The sequence below is a fragment of the Enoplosus armatus genome, chromosome 17 (genome assembly GCF_043641665.1).
Source record: "Enoplosus armatus isolate fEnoArm2 chromosome 17, fEnoArm2.hap1, whole genome shotgun sequence".
NCBI classification, from domain to species: Eukaryota; Metazoa; Chordata; class Actinopteri; order Centrarchiformes; family Enoplosidae; genus Enoplosus; species Enoplosus armatus.
In genome coordinates this window covers 2,514,364-2,533,432 of record NC_092196.1, presented here as the reverse complement: position 1 = coordinate 2,533,432, position 19,069 = coordinate 2,514,364, and the positions used below count along the sequence as shown (strand labels likewise).

Below are 19,069 nucleotides of genomic sequence, written 5' to 3'. Positions count from 1 at the left end.
ACAGTACAGATCTTCACAGGTCACTCGCTTCTCAGTAACTGAGATCTGACCTAGGACCAGAAAAAGGACAGCTCCAAACTATATTCAGTCTCATTGGGTTTAGGGCCCTGTATTGATGCTGGTTTGTGTGACAGCTTTCCTGTTTGTGCTTATTTAAACAATGTACATGTTTCATTGACATGGTTCTGTTTATTGTTTCATTGGCAGAGACAATGTACTGTTAAACTCCCTCCTGACATGAATAATGGCTCTCCTAACTATGTGTGTGTGCAGATGTACCGTCTGACTCTGCGCTGCAGCAAGGACTCTGTGTCCAAGCGTCTCTGCGAGCTTCTGGCAGAACAGTTCTAGAGTCCAGCCCTCTACCGTGACCAGTACTCCCACCACCCCCACCAGCGACCTCTCCCCTGAGCCCTCCTGCCACATCTTTCCTCCTCCCTCCAACAAAGAGTCTTTGAGTAAAACAAGGTGTAACCTACATAAGGGAAAAGCAGCCACTGCTAGCAGCAGAGGCAATATTATTGTCATTATTCTTGTCCCAGATTCTGATTCCAGTTCATCTTCTACTTGTTTATTAACATGATGCTCTTGTTTTTGTTGGTGTTTACCTGTGTAGCTGGTGCGTGTTTGACTGTGTGTGTGTGTGTGTGTGTGTGTGTGTGTGTCCTGTGGTTGTACTGGGGTCCCATTCTGCCCCATCCTGACTCCTCTGTAGTACTGATTCTGTGTGCGTGCATGTGTGTGTGACATTTCATTTAAATTGGTAGAACAGTCCTTGAGGTCAAATGGGTGAAGCTGTTCATTGCTGACATGTACTCATCCCCATCCTACACACACACACACACACACACACTAGTATAAGGCCTCCATGATTCCTTGTGGTATTGGTGGGACCCACTAATGAAGTGAGACCTGAGGGTCCAGCAGTCTGATCTCTGCCGCTTCTGCCCACTCATTTCCATCAAGCATTCCCAGTGAAAATGCACTGAAGGCGTTGGGATCCTCTTTGAGACGCTCTTGCATGGCCCCCTTACTTCTCCTCTGAATGACCTAATTCCTGTCCTGAAGCCCTGTAAGGAGTAGTCCTTCATTTTGGTGAACTAATGCACCGTTTATGTTATTGACGTGTATGTAAATATGTGCCAGTGTATGACTTTATTTCTTTCTGAGACATTCCCATCATGCTTATTTTAGAAGGCCTGTGATGATCTAACCCAAGCCGACCCAGTAGAAGGATGGCACAGAGTGACACCATGTAGATCACAGGCACAGGGAGGACACGTCAGTGTTAAAACAGTTTCCTCCACTGACTGGGAGATCGCTGCACTGGGAAAGCCTAGGGAAATGTCTGTGAGCTGCACTTTATTGGAGTTGGGGAAGGTTATCACATGTACACTTGGCATAATTCTCTTCACTGTGGTCTTTTCTCTTGTAAAACCGGAGCCTTCTTTTTTGAAAAGACTTCAGACATATATCTCATCACACAAAGGTGAGGTGTGATTTACTGTAAGCATTTTCCAGTTTTACAAGAGAAGGCTTTAGTGATGAGGACTAACTGGGAGTCCCCACCTCTGATAAAGAGTAGTGCACAGCTGCTTTTCAATGGGAAGCACTTGGGACTGAGGATGAGACAGACCCAAACAAACATGACTACATCTCAGGACGCCATATGGAGTCCCAGTGATTTGCACAGGCTTAGCTGTGATCAGAATAAGGTACAAGTAGATGCACCGTAAGCATCTAAAGGATAGAACAGTTTTATAGTCAGGCAGTGATGCTCTGAACAGACGCTGCTGCAGCAGCAACATCTGTATGAGCTGCAGCAGCAACATCTGTATGAGCTGCAGCAGCAACATCTATGAGCTGCAGCAGCATCATCTGTATGAGCTGGTTCCTCCAAGGCTGGACATAGAGATGGTCTGATATACGCATGTGCCCATTCACACTTCTGCTTCTCCAGCTAAGCATTTCGATGTGCACACAACCACTACAGTAAGCGTTTGTCCAGCAACCTCAAAATGTTTAGATCCATGCTTCCACGGCTTTCAAACTCTTCCTGGGCTTCCTCTCATGCACAAGCACTGATGTTGTGGGAGAGGACAGGATGTAAGACGCCCAAATGTCCATTACAACTACAGGGGACTCTGTATATGTGTGTGAATGTGAGTGTGGCTGTAAGCAGGTAAGAAAAGAAAAGAAAAAAAAGCCTAAAGACATTTCTAATACATGGTCACATTACATTCTGTGGCGGCTCTGCAATCACAGGACATTGAACTTTGTAGTGGAATGCAATGTGTATGTATGTGAGTTTGTGTGTGTGTCTATGCAGTATCCACTAGCTAATGCAGCCTCATGTATCGGTGTTAAGAACCTGTCCAATACCTGTGTTAGAAATAAGATTTACTCTGTAATGAAAAAATGTGAAAGTAAAACTATGCCATATATCCGACATGACGCCTCCTGTCTTGTGTCACAGTGATGCATAGTGACAGCAGCCTCTCCCAGAACAGCACATGTAGCCCACAGCAGGTACTCAGCAGGACTCAACAGTATGGGAAAGAGAGAGAGTGGGGTGGGGGTTCAGTCCCTGAGTAATATATTCAGTAATAATGTTCATAAACACAATAATTAGATGTGCCTTCTAGTCCACAGCTGATGCTTTGAGTAACCTGTGTAATATTAAAGATAATGGTACAGTTTAGTGACTTCCAGTGAGCTTGGATTAGTACATTGTAGTTAGTACATAATTTCTAATATCTACTAAAATATTATACTTTTGATTCTTCTCTGTTGTGTGTACTGTAGTACTTGTATTACTCTATCATGTCCTACAGTTACTATGGTTTGTCATATAATATTATGATAGGGACTGTTAGTCTGTGCGTCCGGTCCAGATAACAGGGAGAAGATGTGTCAGTCAGTCACGGGTGCTGCTGCAGCCAAAGCTGAATCCTCAAAGCTCAGGATCACTACACCCAGCCCGGGGTTAGGCTTACTGGCAGGGCTGGACTGGGACCAAAAATTGGTCCTGACAATTTTGGCCCAGACTGGCCCCCACTAGCGGTCGTACACTACCCACCAGTACACCATCTTTGCGGTCTTCTTAAATATGCGTACTGTACTTCTCCCCAAACCACAACAAAGCTGAGTAGTGCCATGGACAGGTGTACCAGTGCAAGTGGACAAGAGTACTCACTCTTGACCGACTTCCTGGTGATCAGAAGTGGCTGTGAGTACACAATTTCCATTCTCAAGTAGGAGTACAAGTAATTATCAAAGATTAAAAAAAAAAGAATACAGCATACAAGCATACAATACCAAATTCACTGGTCATTGTTTTCCATTAAAATGCAATACAGATACTTCATAAGTACAGCAGCAGAAGTGAGACAGAGAGATGGAGGGAGATCTCCTCAAACAAGGAAGTCACCCCACAGATATTAATAACTAATCTATATATATATATATATATATATATATACCTCCCCAAGTTTTCCCACACTACACTGCTCATCCGCACCACCACCAGCTACCGGTGGCTGCTCGAATCCGATTCAAGACTCTCTTTACAAAACCCTGACAGTCAGGACACCAGAACCTGCAGCAGAAGTCATTCCGTGAAAATGTTGGACTAGAAGCAGTTGTAGGCCTTACTGTGTGAGTTTTTGGATCCACATTGTTGAAATGCACTTATTGCAAGTTGCTTTGGATAAAAGCGTCACTAAATAAATGAAATAAAAATGGGATGAGGGTGTGGACATGAGCTGGGAGGACATTAATACTGAAATGTGTGTCGTGCTGTGAGATGCAAAATGAGCAGGCTGTAGCAGCGGATAAACCTGCAAGGGGTACCGGGGTCTAAAATGAGCGAGTATGATTAAAATGAATTCCTTTTGCACCATGTACACATTAAATATCAAGTGAAATAAGCAAAGTCTACATGGGGCCTCTCTGGCGTCAGGACCAGGAGCCACATTAAGGCCTTTCTCATGTGTCTTGACCACACACCAGTCCCCCTTTGTTTTCCTGGTTTGATCTCATGATACATGCGTCCTACTCGCCTCTGTGTAGGCCTACATGCCTTTGAGAGGAGGATTTGTGTTAAACGGAGACGCAACTGAGGAGCAGCCAGAAGGGAGTAGAAAACTCAACCAAGATGAATCCTTTTAAATGTGCAGAGGCTGCAGCTGATTAGCAGTCACATCTGTGTGACATGGATCTATTCGAGACATTTCCCAGACCTGGTCCAACTGCCTTTTATACCGTACTGATTATGCACCCTGCCTGCTCCACGCAGAACTGAAGCCTGACAGCCTGCTGCTGAGGGCGCGCTGATACAGCCTAGATGCGTCTGCGCGTGTAGAGGTCCGGCAAGGCGCCGATTGGCTGCTGATGACATCATCCAGTTAAGATCTATTGTTGGAAAGAAGATGAGCTCATCGTTTAGGAGCCAGTTTCAGAGAGCGGAGTGAGCACGGAGGACGCTGCAGCAGCCGTGGACACAAAGAGAGACCCGCTTTGGACTTCTGCTCCAAGAAGAGGACGTCAGCAGGGACACTTCAGTGAGTAACATTATTATCAGCACACAAGACTCTCCATAAACACACAGTTTGCTCTGCTGGTATCTATGTGCTAAGATTAGGAGAGGTCGGAGAGCAGCTCCAAACGTCCCCAGACAGACCAGAGCAGCATTTCGATCTGTGGAGACAACTTAGTCTTCTGTCACCGAAGCTGCGGGACCGAGAGTGTCTCCAGGTGTTACATGTGCTGCGTGTTGTCCTGCAGATATGGTCTGGTCCCGGGAGAGAGAGGCGGAGCGGCCTCCGCTGTCCGTCATCCTGCCGCGGCTCTACCTCGGAGCGGAGAGCGACGTGACGCAGGTAGGACGCGGACTAGTGAAGTCTGTTCAGATCCCTCTCACAAGTAAAAGTATCAACTCAGCTTTGGACAAAATGTTCGTTTCAATTACAAATCCAACATTTAAAACTATACTGACTGATCAGCGATGTGTCGTTCACTCAGCAACAGTAGTTATGAATCTGCAGGGTTATTATTGGATGTTCATCGCTGATGCATTAAGCAGCATTTTACTGTTGGACTTGGTGTTTTAGTTAAAAGCGCCATGTTAGACACTGATGCTAAAGTTTTAAAATCTGAATCTGCAAATGAGACATCTCTGTGGAATAATGATAAGTTAAGAATTATATTTATTAATAATAGCCACTTTGTCTCCAGCACAGTGGAATATTAGCCTAGTGTCTCTGAGCACAGCAGGAGACACATGAGCTGACCACAGTCCAAAACAAGAACCAAAAACATAGGAAATGCAAATATTTCACTCTATTGGCTTCCTTGTGGTGTGCGTGTAGGACCGGCTGGCCTCTCTGGGTATCTCCTATGTGCTGAGTGTGAGCCGCTGCAGCCCCCAGCCCTCCTTTCTGCCTCACTCCAGATACCTTCGCATCCCCATTGATGACTCCCTGTGGGCCGACCTGCTGCCCTGGATCCCGCAAGCTCTGCGTTTCATCGGTCAGGACTGTCAGAAACAACCACTATCTCAACCTGTCATTTTATCAGCTAATTACTTCCAACTTATTTCTTATACAAATATCTCCAGTATAAATAAGAGAGAGTTTGTAAGAATGTCCAAATATTGATCATCTTGATGATTTGAACAGTAGTGAACTCTAACTGTCATTTTGTGGTGTGTGTTCAGATGCTGCCATGTCCTCTGGGGCCTCTGTGCTGGTCCACTGTGCAGCAGGAATCTCCCGCTCCCCGGCTCTGGCTGTAGCCTACATCATGTATAGCCTGGGAATGGACCTGGACCAGGCCTACAGGTACGACTGTCGTCACACATGTATACTGCAGACTCAAAACATCTGGTAGTGTGAAGGGCAGGGTTGTGAAAGTTCCATATTTTTATCCTGTTCATTTGTTTTTCATGTTTATTAATATTGAATAGGCCACATTTGAACACCTACGTAGTATACAGATATAGTATACAATTAGACATACTGGTATTTACATAATGTTAAACCTCATTAAAAGATGATAGAAATGATTCATGCTGCAGCTTCACATTTTCACTGACTGACCTCCATAAATGACATTCTCCTCAATTCAGACACATTTTCTAAGCTGTTTATAACTCAAGACAGATGACAGGTGTCTCATTTACAGTTATCAACAGGATCCAGTTAATAATATAAAAATATAAAAAAATATCATTCTTAATGTGACAGTCAGCAATACTAACTTAACATATGCTAATATATAATTTTTCACTACCTTGTCTAATCTTTTGGATTCCACAATAATGATAATATATACAATATGCAGTATATACCTTAATACAGTCATTAATCCAGGACAAATCATATAATACCGGCATATCTTTGAATACAGTCTAACATCATTTGAATGACTTGGGTCTCTGAATTTCCATATTCTTCACTTATCCCCTATTCCTCCTCCTGTATAGATTTCTTTCTTAGCAGTAATTCAATTGTACAGACACAAAACTCCATCCTATTGTTATCAGCGAGCATGCTCCAGTATCACTTAAGTAAATAATTACCTCCGTCAATCAATCACTGCTCTGGGAAACAGGGAGATCATTAATCAGAGGTCAAATCATCTCAACAAGAAAACATACAACAAAGAATCAAATGCTCATGCCACCAGCCCCACACAGGAAATTGAAAACGACCTGTGAAAATGCAGATTCCAACTCTCTGAAATTATGACAAAAAAAACTCAGTTCCTGTTACAAAGGCAGAGGTACAACACATTTCAATACAGTAACAAAGCCGCAACATTTGATTTCTAGCTAACAAGCCAAAGCAGAACAAAGAGAGAACAATAGTTGACACTAAGGACTCTGCAGCACCTTCTACAACCCTGAAATACTTTTACAGTTTGTATACTTACTTTATATTTCAGATTACAATCCCAGCATACATAGCAGAAACTCTTTTCTGACTAAACTTGTATCTGAACAACAAGCACTTACATTAGATTAGAAAGTGTCAAACAATAACAATACTCTCTCATTATCCCTCAGAGTGGCAGCAGAATTAAAAGAAAATAGTAAAGCACCTCAGAATATGAACACTGCAACCATATCTGTCCATCTCAGACAGGCAAAGACCCACATTACCATCAAGTTATCCCCCTTAAACACAGATTATTAGAAGAGTATTTAATTTGATGCATCAGACAACAAACACAGACAGACAATTAGACTCATTCATACTATATCTAAACTCTACTGGAGAAATAAAAAAAACAAGAATAAACAGAAGGGAAAGAAAGAGGAGGCCCAGACGCTCTACATACCATCTCAAATACAAGGAAATTACAACCGCCCAGACATTATGAATATCTCATGACTGCTTTAAATCGCCAACCATAGCAGGAACTCTGGGAGCTTGGTGGAAACACTACTCATTCTCCTTACAAATACAATCCAATATTACCCAATCGATTACCCATCAATTAGTTTAGATAATTAATACTAACACCAACGATGATTATTACTCTTTTTGTGCTGTCAGCCACACCCCCAACACACACACACACACACTATTTACTCCGTTTTTTACATTATCTGTCGTTTTACTAAAAGAAACAAAAGCAAAACAGCTCAGGGTCCTGCTACTGACTGACTGCACTGTACATCAGTGTAGAATATAAACCAGAGCCCGTGTGTGATCTGACCCACATCCTGTCTGTCCTCCTGTAAGGTTTGTGAAGGAGCGCCGGCCCTCCATTTCCCCAAACTTCAACTTCCTGGGTCAGCTGCAGCACTTCCAGGGCACTCTGAGCCAGAAAGCCTCTGGTGGCGACCTCCTCATCCAGCAGCTGGACAATTTGCTGCCGTCCATCAGTGACAGAGTTAACCACACACACGCCAGTCAGAACGTGGATTATCAGGCTGACAGTGTCTCCAGCGACTCAGCAGAGGTCAAGCAGGCACACACAGAGACTTCATACCACACAGACGAGACACAGCAGCGACACTCACATTCAGATGGAGGTGGAAACCTGTCAGGGAAACTTCGGACTCTTCATTTGACCCTCAATCAAAACCAGCAGCAAGTCCAGACGCCATGTGAGGTGCCAGTTCCAAGCCCCTATGAGCCAGTCAAACAACTCCCAGCAGGCTCTACTTCTGTATTAGAAAAACGCAAAAGCCTCACCCTGTCTTTAACCCCTTTGGGAATCTGCCCTCCCTCCCCAGCAAGCAGCAGCCAGCAAGCATCCATACCTGTCCACAGTAGGGAGATGGGAGAAAGACCTGAGGCCAAGACACAGAGTAACACTGGCCCCTACAGGGAGCAGAGTCCCCCCAAAAACAAATGCAGCAGAGCCCAGGTGAAGGAGCAGGGCCTGCTGTCGCCGTTCAGTTTCACCCTCAACAAGCTGCTGGGCTGGGGGGAGAGGGTGCTGCTGGGAGGGGTGTTTGTCCACCCTATAAGGATGGGACAGCCTTCACTGCCGTACAGGTGCTGAGGGTGCCACCACATGGGATATACATACATACAGGAGAAAGAACCTTTGTCTTCTATTTATTTATTTATTTATTTACTGCAGAGCTGAATATGAGAACTATACCTGACATTAAACCTCCACACAGATGCATCTTGTCTGTTATATGTTGACACTGTTTACTGATGATTAAAGATGACATTTCAACATTTCAGTGTCTTATTGCCTCTTTCTCATTAGAGCAGGGCTTCTCAACAATGTGATCTGGTTTTTCGGTAAAGTAAAAACATTGAAATATGATTGACATCTCATATATGATCATTTTTTATACAAATACATTGGGACATTCCTTTCTCACGTTTCCTTTCTAAATGTTTTGCCAGGACACATGTAATTGTGCTGGAGTGCAAAAGTACTGAAGGGGTTCAAGCATAGTAATCCTAATATTAGAGCGGGTAGAGGAGACACTGTTGCCTTGTGGAGACGATGCATATGGCTACAGTGTATTGGCTCTATAATGGGCCTAATGTGGCTAAAAGCAAGATGTTCCATCTCATCAGTAAAATCAGTGTAATTCAGTATTTCAGAAAATAATCAAGGCCGGATTACCGAGCAGGAAGTGTGTGCAATGGCAGAACCCCCAGGAGCCCCATGGGCCCCAGCAGGTCCACTGTACTGATTTAATTAAAAATCAATTTGGGGATATGCACCACTGAAGTACAGTGTCACTTGGCACGATAAGGGTCCATGGGTGGGGGGGCTACAATATATTATACCCTGCTCATTCTACTCGTTCTGCATTAAAAGTCTATATAGACTGTGGTTTCATGGCAACTCACTGCGGACTGCTGGCTCACTTTGTGCTGTCTAGACAGACAGGTGAAGTACGTGTTGCCCTGGGGAGCAGGTTTCCAAAACCACGGCGGCGCAGTGCCGTAGAAGGACGGGAGAGAAAGGAACCCGTTCACTGTGAAGAATGGGCTTCACTTAAGTTGTTGACTTGTTAACCGCGTGTTGTCCCGTCACATGTCGGCCTACATGTTCTGGTTCAGCTGAAACACCTAACATGTGTTAACAACAAACCATTTGTTACTGTAATAATCCTAATACAATGTAATAGCTAGGACCTCGTGCTGCCTTTACATTGTACGCGAGCTAGTAGGATGAAATGACGTCACGGATCCTCCAAATGACCATATAAGGAGACTGACGCATGACAGTGGAATTAGTTGTGGTCAGTTTTCAGTGTTGAATGAGCAGAAAACTGAAGTGTGTGTTCGACGTGTTGCTGTGTCCCGCCTGGTGTGTGCGTGTGTGTGTGTGTGTGTGTGAGTCGCTTCAGTTTCTAGAGGAAAGAGAAAAGAGGAAGCAGTTCCGCCCTCAGCAGCTGCCTGAAGGCCGAGGAGAGAAAGCGCAGAAAGAAGAGAAAAGAAGCCAGCCAGACACAGCCCGCATCAGCCCGCAAACTAACGCAAAAACACGGAGTTCTTCTATTAGTTGTTGTTCTGGCGGATGGACGGCTGGACTCCGGCGGGACTCCGGCGGGACTGGTTCTCAGGTGTTACGCTGAACGCAGTGGTTGCGTGTTGCAGAGAAGGAGCTTCATGTAAAGAAGTTTCAGTTTGAAGCAGCACCGAGCAGATCCTCCATGCTGGTGTCCTCTGCTAACATTAACGGTAACGGGCGGATACACGACTACTTTACTGCGGAATTTGGTTGGTTTGGTCCGGCTTTAGCTGCTGCTGAACGGCGGGACTCTGATTCGGGCCCAGGAAGGTTTTTGATCCGGATAAATCCCAGTTCAAAACCAGTATGAGTGGAGAAGAGGAAAGATTCAAACTGGTGGTGGTGGGAGGAGGAGGGGTGGGGAAGAGCGCCCTGACCATCCAGTTCATCCAGGTACTGACCCCCACTGTACTGTACCATAGACACAGAGCCTATAGGTTAGGCTGGATGAGCTACATAGGGTACTCTTCATCTTTTATTATTTCCAGGACAGGAGACATTATGTTGTTGGGAGTACTGTTATAAAGGGTTTATAACTGTATTATTAATTTAATAAGCGAATAAGCTGCTCACTAATGCTGCTGGCTATTAATATGAAAACATCTTCTCTGGCTGGTGAGTCATTCATAGTCAAGTCATCAGTCATCAGTAACGTGCCACTGGTTTCTCACTTTAAAGGTTATTAGGCCTCATTGTGAGAGAAGAGAATCATGAGCTAACAACCTGGCAACCCAAATAGTTGTTCATATTCATGGATTATTACTGATCTATTAAGCATTGGTAATGTATTCATACAGCCAGTTACAACTTCTAAACCCTTTATAAAGTTTGCAGCCAATCACATATAGGACTACTGTAAATCTCTGCACAGTTTTCCAAACAGCACATTTGTGTGTCAGACTTGTTAGGCTGAGGAGGGCCCAGGCTGTACTGTTGCACTGCATGGAGGTTGGATGTCACACATGACCCCATGACTGTATTTGAAGTCCTCAACACTGTACTTAGGTCTAGATTTGGACATTAACAGATGAGGTTAATTTGTTGCTGTTTTAACGACCATTTTTAAACGACCATGTCAGTGTTTTCTTTTACATTTTGGTCATCAATCACAGATCTCATAGACTGTAACACTTCATGTTGCTGCTGGACACATTTGTGTTGAATGTGTTTCTACCCTCCAGGTAGACATTGCTTCAGAAAGCTAGTGTTCACTATTGTTTGTGGCTGATGCAAGTTAACACAAGTTAAATAAGTTAGATAGATAGTGATTTTGCTAAGAAAGCCAAAAAAAACCTGTAAAGGCTCAAGTCCAGTTACAGGCAGCGGTGGAAAAAGTATTTAGATCCAGTACTTACAGTACATACAGTAAAAGTAACAATACCACACTGTGTCTAGTCACTGGTAACTACAACTGTCAGATAGACTGGTTACAAGGACACAGATCTGTCTCACTGGAGTATTCACATTTGTAGCATCCTTTCTTCTTTAATCATTAGTAACAACAGGAGCCAAATGTTTGCTGGGAGAATTGTAAGACAAGCCGCTGTATTTAAGAGATACAGTCTCCTACAGTACTACTACTGGCAGTAGCCAGCAACTGCAGTATAACTGTCCGCAGCAGAAGCTTTTTATTAACCCTGAGTGTGTCCCACAGTCCTACTTTGTGTCAGACTACGACCCCACCATCGAAGACTCCTACACCAAGATCTGTACTGTGGATGGAAAGGAGACCCGACTGGACAGTAAGGCTCCGTCACGCTGGACATGAATTCATACTTGGCTTACTGTTTGTCAGAGTGATTGCAGGGTGTGTTTGAAAGCAGAGGGTGTGTTGCACTGTGATGTGATATGACACAGGCAGTGTGTTTGCTCTCTGGATGTTTCATTCCCTTGTTAGGACTTGTACTTGGCCAATGTTGCTGCCAGGCTGCAGTCTGCTGGGTGACACTGCTGTTTCTCCACACCGATGTGAATCATCAGATGTGTACAGATGAACTCTTCAGAGCTTCTGTCTCTATCTGTTTGTTTACAGCACTCTACATATGTCTCCTCTCTTTCCTTGTCTATACCTGCCCCCCCCCCACAAACATCACTACAGTGAACAGAGGTGGTAGGAAGTCATTATCTCTAAAAGACTTGACTTGATATTGCTAGCAATTGTTATTTGTTATACTGTGTGTGTTCACAAATGTTGCAGCAACACATGTTGCTGTGGGTGGTGTAAAGGGTGGGACCAGCACACACAAATGCTCTGTCTAGTCACTGTCTCAGTCAGAGTCCTCAACAGGAACATGGGCTTTCTCAGCCCAGTTTGAGCCTCTCATGCAGCATTACATTACATCCCATTAAGAATAAACAACACAACGCCGTTTTAAATATGTTTCCAAAACCATCAGAGACTATCTGGAGAAAAATACAAGATTTATAACGACTATGTTTCTGTATCCAAACAAAGATGGTATCTCGGAATTACATTTCCTATTAACTGATCTGTTCAAAAATTTAATGTTTTGTTATCAGTCGTTTTGTCTATATCAGTGTTTCTTTCCATTATTTCTTATTTTCACATACAGTTGGATCAGCCTTTGGATGAGTAAATAGAATTGTAACTTGTAAAGCAGGTCAGAAAGAGTTTTTATTGTGCTGTGGACAGAATATGTTTTTGTCCAGATTCTGGAAATACCTGTAGAAGTGCTATTAAACTTCCCTCTGGGTTTCTCACAGGTCTTCAGAGATGAAACTGTTTAATGTAATGATAAACATGAGAGGCACAAACTTGGGCGTCCCCCCACCCACTCATAGAAGACAGACAGCATTTTAACATGTACTATATAATATGGCTTACAGTCAGTTAAATATGTTATTTATATTCCTATATTCATCCTCCACTTCAGCCCGATGAACAGCTAGTCCTGTATGGATCTTTGGCCATCAGGCAGCCTTCATCTTCGAACCCTGTCGATGTTTCAGCATAACCGTTACCAACCATGAACTCACACTAATAATTAGCTCTGAACAGCTTATACTTTAACGAAGCTATCTTTCATGCCTAACTCTTTTTGAATTCAGTTCTGAGTGAGACATTCTGTGCCCAAACATAAGTGTTAATAACCACTTCATCAAGGAAATACTGTTTTCTGTCATTCCCGTTCCTTTAGCTTTGTCTGTTAAAGGTTGGTCACGGCAGTATATGTGTGTGTGTGTGTGTGTGTCAGTCTTGGATACAGCAGGTCAGGAGGAGTTTGGGGCGATGAGGGAGCAGTACATGCGCTCAGGAGAAGGCTTCTTGCTGGTGTTTGCATTGAACGACCGGGGCAGGTAATGGAAAGTGTGTGTGTGACTTTGAGAGGTGGACACAGGGTGCTGACTGGTTTGTTAGTGTCACTGTGTAACACTGTCACTCACAGTGGCTGTCTGTCTTCCTGCTAAAGAGGAAGTGTGTGAGCTGTGTGGTGAGGCTAATGTGAGGACTTGCTGTCCCTGTTTTCAGGTGGTTTGCAGCAGAGCTGATGTACACCAGTAGATTCAGGCTATACTAACAGTTTATTGACCACTCCAAGTGCTTGCTTATGGTGGGAACTCTGTAATAATACTACAGAGTACAGTCTAGACCTGCTCTATATGTAACATGTCATGAGATGACATTTGTTGTGATTTGGCGCTATATAAATCAAATTGAACTGAATTGATCTGGTCAGCACTTCATACATTCGTGCATGTGTAAACATACCCACACATGACTAACTGAAAGAAACTTGTTTAATGACTAGCTCAACACAAGCACGCAGACAACATTAGAACCACATGTTGCATGCATTACAAGTGACTGATTTGATTGGTCATTGTTGTGTCCATCTCCGGCACATAATATGCTCGTTCCTGTAAATCAAGAGTCCGTATGGATCTATGCTTGTTGATACTGTGACTGCTAATTCTTTCCCTCTGTCCTCCCAACAGCTACCATGAGGTCCAGAAATTCCACACCCAGATCCTTAGAGTGAAGGACCGGGACGACTTCCCCATGGTGCTGGTTGCAAACAAGGCTGACCTGGAACAGCAAAGAGTGGTGAGTAACACCCTCATGCATCTTTATGGTGTCAGTTATCTTTCCCTTTGTTCCTGGTTCCTGGAATATTGTGAAGTGCAGACATATATACTCCAGAGGGAGAGGAATTTCTGCCCTCAGTTATTACACTTACTAATATGATTAGCTAGACAAGGCAGAGGAGCAGCAAATCACTGGACAGCAAAGGTCAAACACTACTGTGACCTGAAAGGGCTGGAAAAGTGACAGTGACAAATCAAACAGAAAATAAATGATGTACATAAATATCAAATGCAGCTTATTATTTAACCGCAAAATGAAAATCTATTTCCAACACTAATCTGTCTACTTAAATAAAAACCATGGAAGCAAACAGTAACCTCTCAGCAACAGTTGTAATGAAAGCTTTTATCTCTGGGCTGAACTCCTCGCAGTACAGTAATGTACAGGTGGACCATCATTATTGAAGTGAAGGGAGCCTAATAAGAGCACAGCTGTACATTGTTGCCTGGACATTGTTTGCTTTGTCTGCAGGTCTCCAGGGAGGATGCTCAGGCGTTCGCCAGAGAGAACAGGATCCACTACATGGAGTCTTCGGCCAAGAATCGCTACAACGTGGATGAGGCCTTCTTGGAGCTGGTGCAAATTATCAGGTACAGTCTTATTTATTTTACTTCATTTTAGCTTGCCACAGGTTGAGTTTAAATCCAGGTCCCTACTGGGGCCGGCATAAGCCGGCTGGTGGGCTGTGGAGTCATAGGAGTGCCATAAAAAAGAATAAATCTGTAAATAAAGAAAATAAATGTGGAAATATAAAGGGAAATAACAAAATATAAAAGACTAATTATAAGCATTTTTCCTTTTCCCTATTGCTTTTTCTGTTCCTTGAAGGGCCAGCCTGTCAATCAACTGGCTTTGGCGGGCCTCCCTGTCTAGGCTGAGTAGTCAATCCCTGCACACATGAATCCTGCTTTGGTGCATGTGCAGTGTGAATGTGGTAGGGTTTTGAATTGTATCTTCCTATATGTGCGCGCCAGCCATTATCTGGTCATCAGGTTTCCCAACTTTGAAATAGACCTCTCCATGCAGATGCAAATGGTCAGCGCACACATATAAGAAGCAAACCAGTATGTTTTTAAAATATATAAATAAATACAGACAGAAATAAATAAATAAACAAAGAAAAAAGTGAAAATAAATTAAAATTATAATTATTGTTTATATTTTGTTACTTTGTTATATTTCCACATTTATTTCCTTAATCTTTTACAGATTCTTTTTTATGGCACTCCTATGACTCCATATAACAGCATCCAGTTTTCCATTTTGCTCCACTGCACATGCTGTGATCCTTGATTTTTCTATAATCGTATTTAATTTTTCCTGTACTGTTTTGTGTGTTTTTCTGGTCTACTTTTTGGTTTCTAACATATGACTCCAACTTCCTCTGAATGTCCTCCTCTTCCTTAAGTGGGGGTTTAGACTCTGAACAGCCCTGCGTTGGTGGCATGTTGTTTAAGGTGCCAGTGAGATAATGAAATACAATCCAGGAAGTCCAGTTACAGATTATGTGTTTAAAGGCTTCTCAGATTTATCTTCCATCACGATGAACACAAGGTAAACAGTAAAAATACAGCGTTCCGGTTACAAAGTAATCCACCAGGAATGTGATTGGCTAATGCAGCAATTTGCCGTGTGATTTCTCATTGCTTTGCAACATAAGTTGAGCCTGGTTCGACCACCACTGCGACGTTCAAATAAATGCTTTTTGTCATGCAGGGCTACTGTCGGTCTGAACGAAGCCTTTGTCCTCCTTTTTTAAAGTTTTGGTTGTCCTGGTCGATACAGATGCAGTAAAGTGGTGGTTTCTGTTTGTGCAGCACTGCTGCCAACACCTGAAAGAACCTGGAACTTGAATTAGTATCACCTCCTGAGCAGTTCCCAAATAAAGATACAGGAACAAATCAAAAGTCACAATGGATACACATTACATTTTGTTACCTTCCTGCAGTGGAAAGGTCTATAATCAGCTTTAATCTCACTACCAAGAATCTTCCTGAACTGTTTTCTTTTCACAACTTTCAAACCTGTTTTAAACTTGCATTTATCACCAGTGAATAAATAACACTGTAGTGTGTCCTCTGACCAGGGACAAAACTTTTTGTTAAAACTTACTGTTTCTACTCTTCTTCATCCACAGAAGGTTTCAGGAGATGGAGTCTCCTCCTCCTCCAGCTCATCAGACAGGGAAACAGAATGGTGGCTGTCCCTGTGTCCTCCTCTAAGTACTGTTACTATGGACACCAAAGCCTCGTCCCTCTACAGCTTGACCAAAGAGGAGTGTGTGTGTGTGTGTGTGTGTGTATATGTGTGTGAGAGAGAGAGAGAGAGAGAGAGACAGAGTGCATCATTTTCTTTCCAATGGTTTCATTTGCACTTTTAAAGCAACTTTTAAATCAGTGTAACCTTGTATTTGAATGAGAGGATCTAAAGGGAGCAGTGGTGGCAGCAGCAGCAGTTAGTTTTGTGGAGAAACAGGAAGTCACTGCTGTGGCCGGTGTACCGGTGACATGGAGTAATAATGACGTTACTGTACATAGTTAGTGTCCACAAATAGAAATATCATCACTCTATCTCTTGTTGTAGAAATGACCAACCTGCTGTTAGAAATGACGCTGCGTCCTGCAGGTCCAGATGTCAGCAGTGACATCATCAGGAAAATCACATGAACAGTTAATTTCCAATGCTATGTCCTTAGTGCACAAAAATGTGCATATAACATTTCAACTTGCCTTCCTGCAGGGGGCAGCAGAGCCATGCAGCAGAATCATAAAGGAAAGGGAGGAAACGTCTTCCCCATCTTTTCCCTTGTGCTGCCATAATGAGATAGAATATTGAAAACATCTTTAAATACCAGATTCAAGGGCCAGATCAGATTGTACATGATCCAGATCAGACTGTTTCAGTACGGGACCTCCTGGTCCCTTGGCCATGCGCAGCCTCCACTAGCTGGATGATGAAGAGTCTAATTCTGAATTAGAACTGGCACATTTCAGCCTTTGACTGGTGGGCAACATGTTGGGTTGACACAAATACTCAGTGGAGTTTCATTGTTCTGGTGGTAGGCGGACTGCATTCTGGCATTCTGGCACGATCTTTCTTTCCCTTCATCATCACGTTCTAAAAATTAGGTATATGTTTAAAGAGGTTTTTTCACAAAGACGACACAGTAGTAATGAACTGGTGGCAGCTGAAAGTATATTCTTGACCTTGAGTATAGCAGTTTAACAAACTAATCCTAACTCAAGGTTCACTTACTAGCTTTCTCGAGCTTTCAGCTGCATCTCTTGGTTTCCATGGAGAGACTCAGTCATTGAGATGGTTCAGTTGTCATCACATGATGAAAGTGTGGAACTTCATTCATGTAATGGCAGGTGGTCATGTATGGGGAGAGGTGGTAACCCCTGTCTCTGTTCAAAGATCTCTGGTGTCAGACTTGAATGCCCTCCCTGACTCCTGCTCCATGACCTGGTGAGTGGATGTTGTGAGAGGTTTTGGTCTGGTGTTCATTCAGTCTCTTGTCCAGGCTCCTTACTGATTTCACTGATGTGGTATTCCCCCCTGCTGTCACATGTGATGTCATAATGATTATTTAGGGTGTAACAGCAGGAGGAGTGTAAGGAGTGTTGAATGGTTGGAGGTAAGAGCTGACTGCAGGTGACTGGTTGGATGTTCTGACAGGCATCCATATTCGACCACCTGTTATCACGTGACTGAAGTTTCTTACCAAGGTCACTGGATGACATCTAAGCCATCTGCATAACAGCTGAGCAAGCTTTATTCACTAATGATGACAGGGATATGAGGCTGAAAGTTCTGGAAAAAGCTAATAAGTGGACCTTGAGTTAAGACTGTGGAGTGGATAGGAAGCTCTGTTCTTTCAGTCTTGAAGGTGTGTAATATTCTAGTATTGCCCAAAATATCAGATTTCTATATGATCTCACAGGAGCCTAAAGGCAGTCCAGCCCCCTCCTGCAGAGCATTTATCAAACATTCTGTGTTCAAGGGTGTCCTTCAGAACAGGAGTACAGGATGTTATAATCCATAATTTGGATTTTGGAATGCAGTCTAACTCTATGGAGATGTGAGAGCCACACACCCACCCCTGCCCCCAACTGTGCAGTAGCCCCAACCAACCAGTAAAGGTCACTATTGCAGCCACAGGGATGAGCAACCAGCAGCCCTCCCCAGCTTCCCAAACAGATCATGGCCAGTTGTTTTTGTTGGGGGCGGTGTTATGTCCAGACGTGTGCTTTAATTGGTAGTGAGACAATCAAAAAACACAGGCATGAGTCCAATTCACACCTTCTTCTCTGCTTTTTGTTTGCAAGGAAAGATTAACTCAAGAAGATGCACACCAAGAAAAAATGCTAAAAAAAAACAAAAAAACAAATCCTCTCACAGTATTGGTATCTGACATTTGTAATGCTTCGGGCAGTTTGGTTTCTCTTCTTTTTCATTTTCATATGAATTCATATTTATATCTACCTTACAACCTGCAATTCACATCAGCAGTTTTATATTAAAATAAAAGTCAAATCACTTTTATACATCATTAAAACATTTACCCAAACATGTCTTTCTCTTGTGTTTTGTATGACTTTTCAAACTGATTTGAGCTATGTTTTCATGCTTCAGGCCGTGATCTAAATTCTCGTAATTTGGGTTTTTCTTTTGTGTCCTTAAATGGCTCCATGAACAAGATTATACTTGGTTGATATCAGATGCACCAGTGCAGTGAAGCTGAAGGTGTTAGTTTGGTCATATGAGCACTGTGTCCCTGTTCAGAGACTATACACTGATGTATGTATACTGTGTTTGTATGTTGACAGTGCACCATTTGGAAGTTGGCATACAAGGAATGAATGCATTGTAGTGTTTTGTACCAACAGGAAATGATACATACAGTTGTGTTCAAAATAATAGCAGTCCCACATCACTAGCAAGATAAATCACTGTTTTTGT

The 19,069-nt window shown here is 43.1% G+C and overlaps 3 protein-coding genes across 5 annotated transcripts in view; all 3 read left to right on the top strand.

The window, feature by feature from the left end:
• The window catches only part of ap2a1 (adaptor related protein complex 2 subunit alpha 1), a 28,487-nt gene extending 26,038 nt beyond the window's left edge, over window positions 1-2,449 (top strand). For all 3 annotated transcript variants that reach the window (XM_070922711.1, XM_070922710.1, XM_070922712.1), the window contains one exon: window positions 274-2,449. In XM_070922711.1, coding sequence (XP_070778812.1) covers window positions 274-351 — 78 coding nt within the window. In that variant the 3' untranslated portion in view covers window positions 352-2,449. The remainder of the gene's footprint in view (window positions 1-273) is intronic.
• A 2,029-nt stretch (window positions 2,450-4,478) lies between these two features.
• Window positions 4,479-8,702, top strand: LOC139300583 (dual specificity protein phosphatase 8). Its single transcript, XM_070923731.1, has 5 exons — window positions 4,479-4,562; window positions 4,786-4,880; window positions 5,370-5,529; window positions 5,717-5,840; window positions 7,749-8,702. The coding sequence occupies exons 2-5, from the start codon at window positions 4,788-4,790 to the stop codon at window positions 8,515-8,517; spliced, it is 1,146 nt and encodes a 381-aa protein (XP_070779832.1). The 5' UTR covers window positions 4,479-4,562; window positions 4,786-4,787; the 3' UTR covers window positions 8,518-8,702.
• Window positions 8,703-9,727: 1,025 nt separating this feature from the next.
• Window positions 9,728-16,447, top strand: rras (RAS related). The gene is made up of 6 exons (XM_070923035.1): window positions 9,728-10,392; window positions 11,654-11,741; window positions 13,215-13,317; window positions 13,957-14,065; window positions 14,579-14,697; window positions 16,245-16,447. Exons 1-6 carry the CDS (start codon window positions 10,306-10,308, stop codon window positions 16,327-16,329), a joined length of 591 nt encoding a protein of 196 aa, XP_070779136.1. The 5' UTR covers window positions 9,728-10,305; the 3' UTR covers window positions 16,330-16,447.
• The last annotated feature ends 2,622 nt before the right edge of the window (window positions 16,448-19,069 follow it).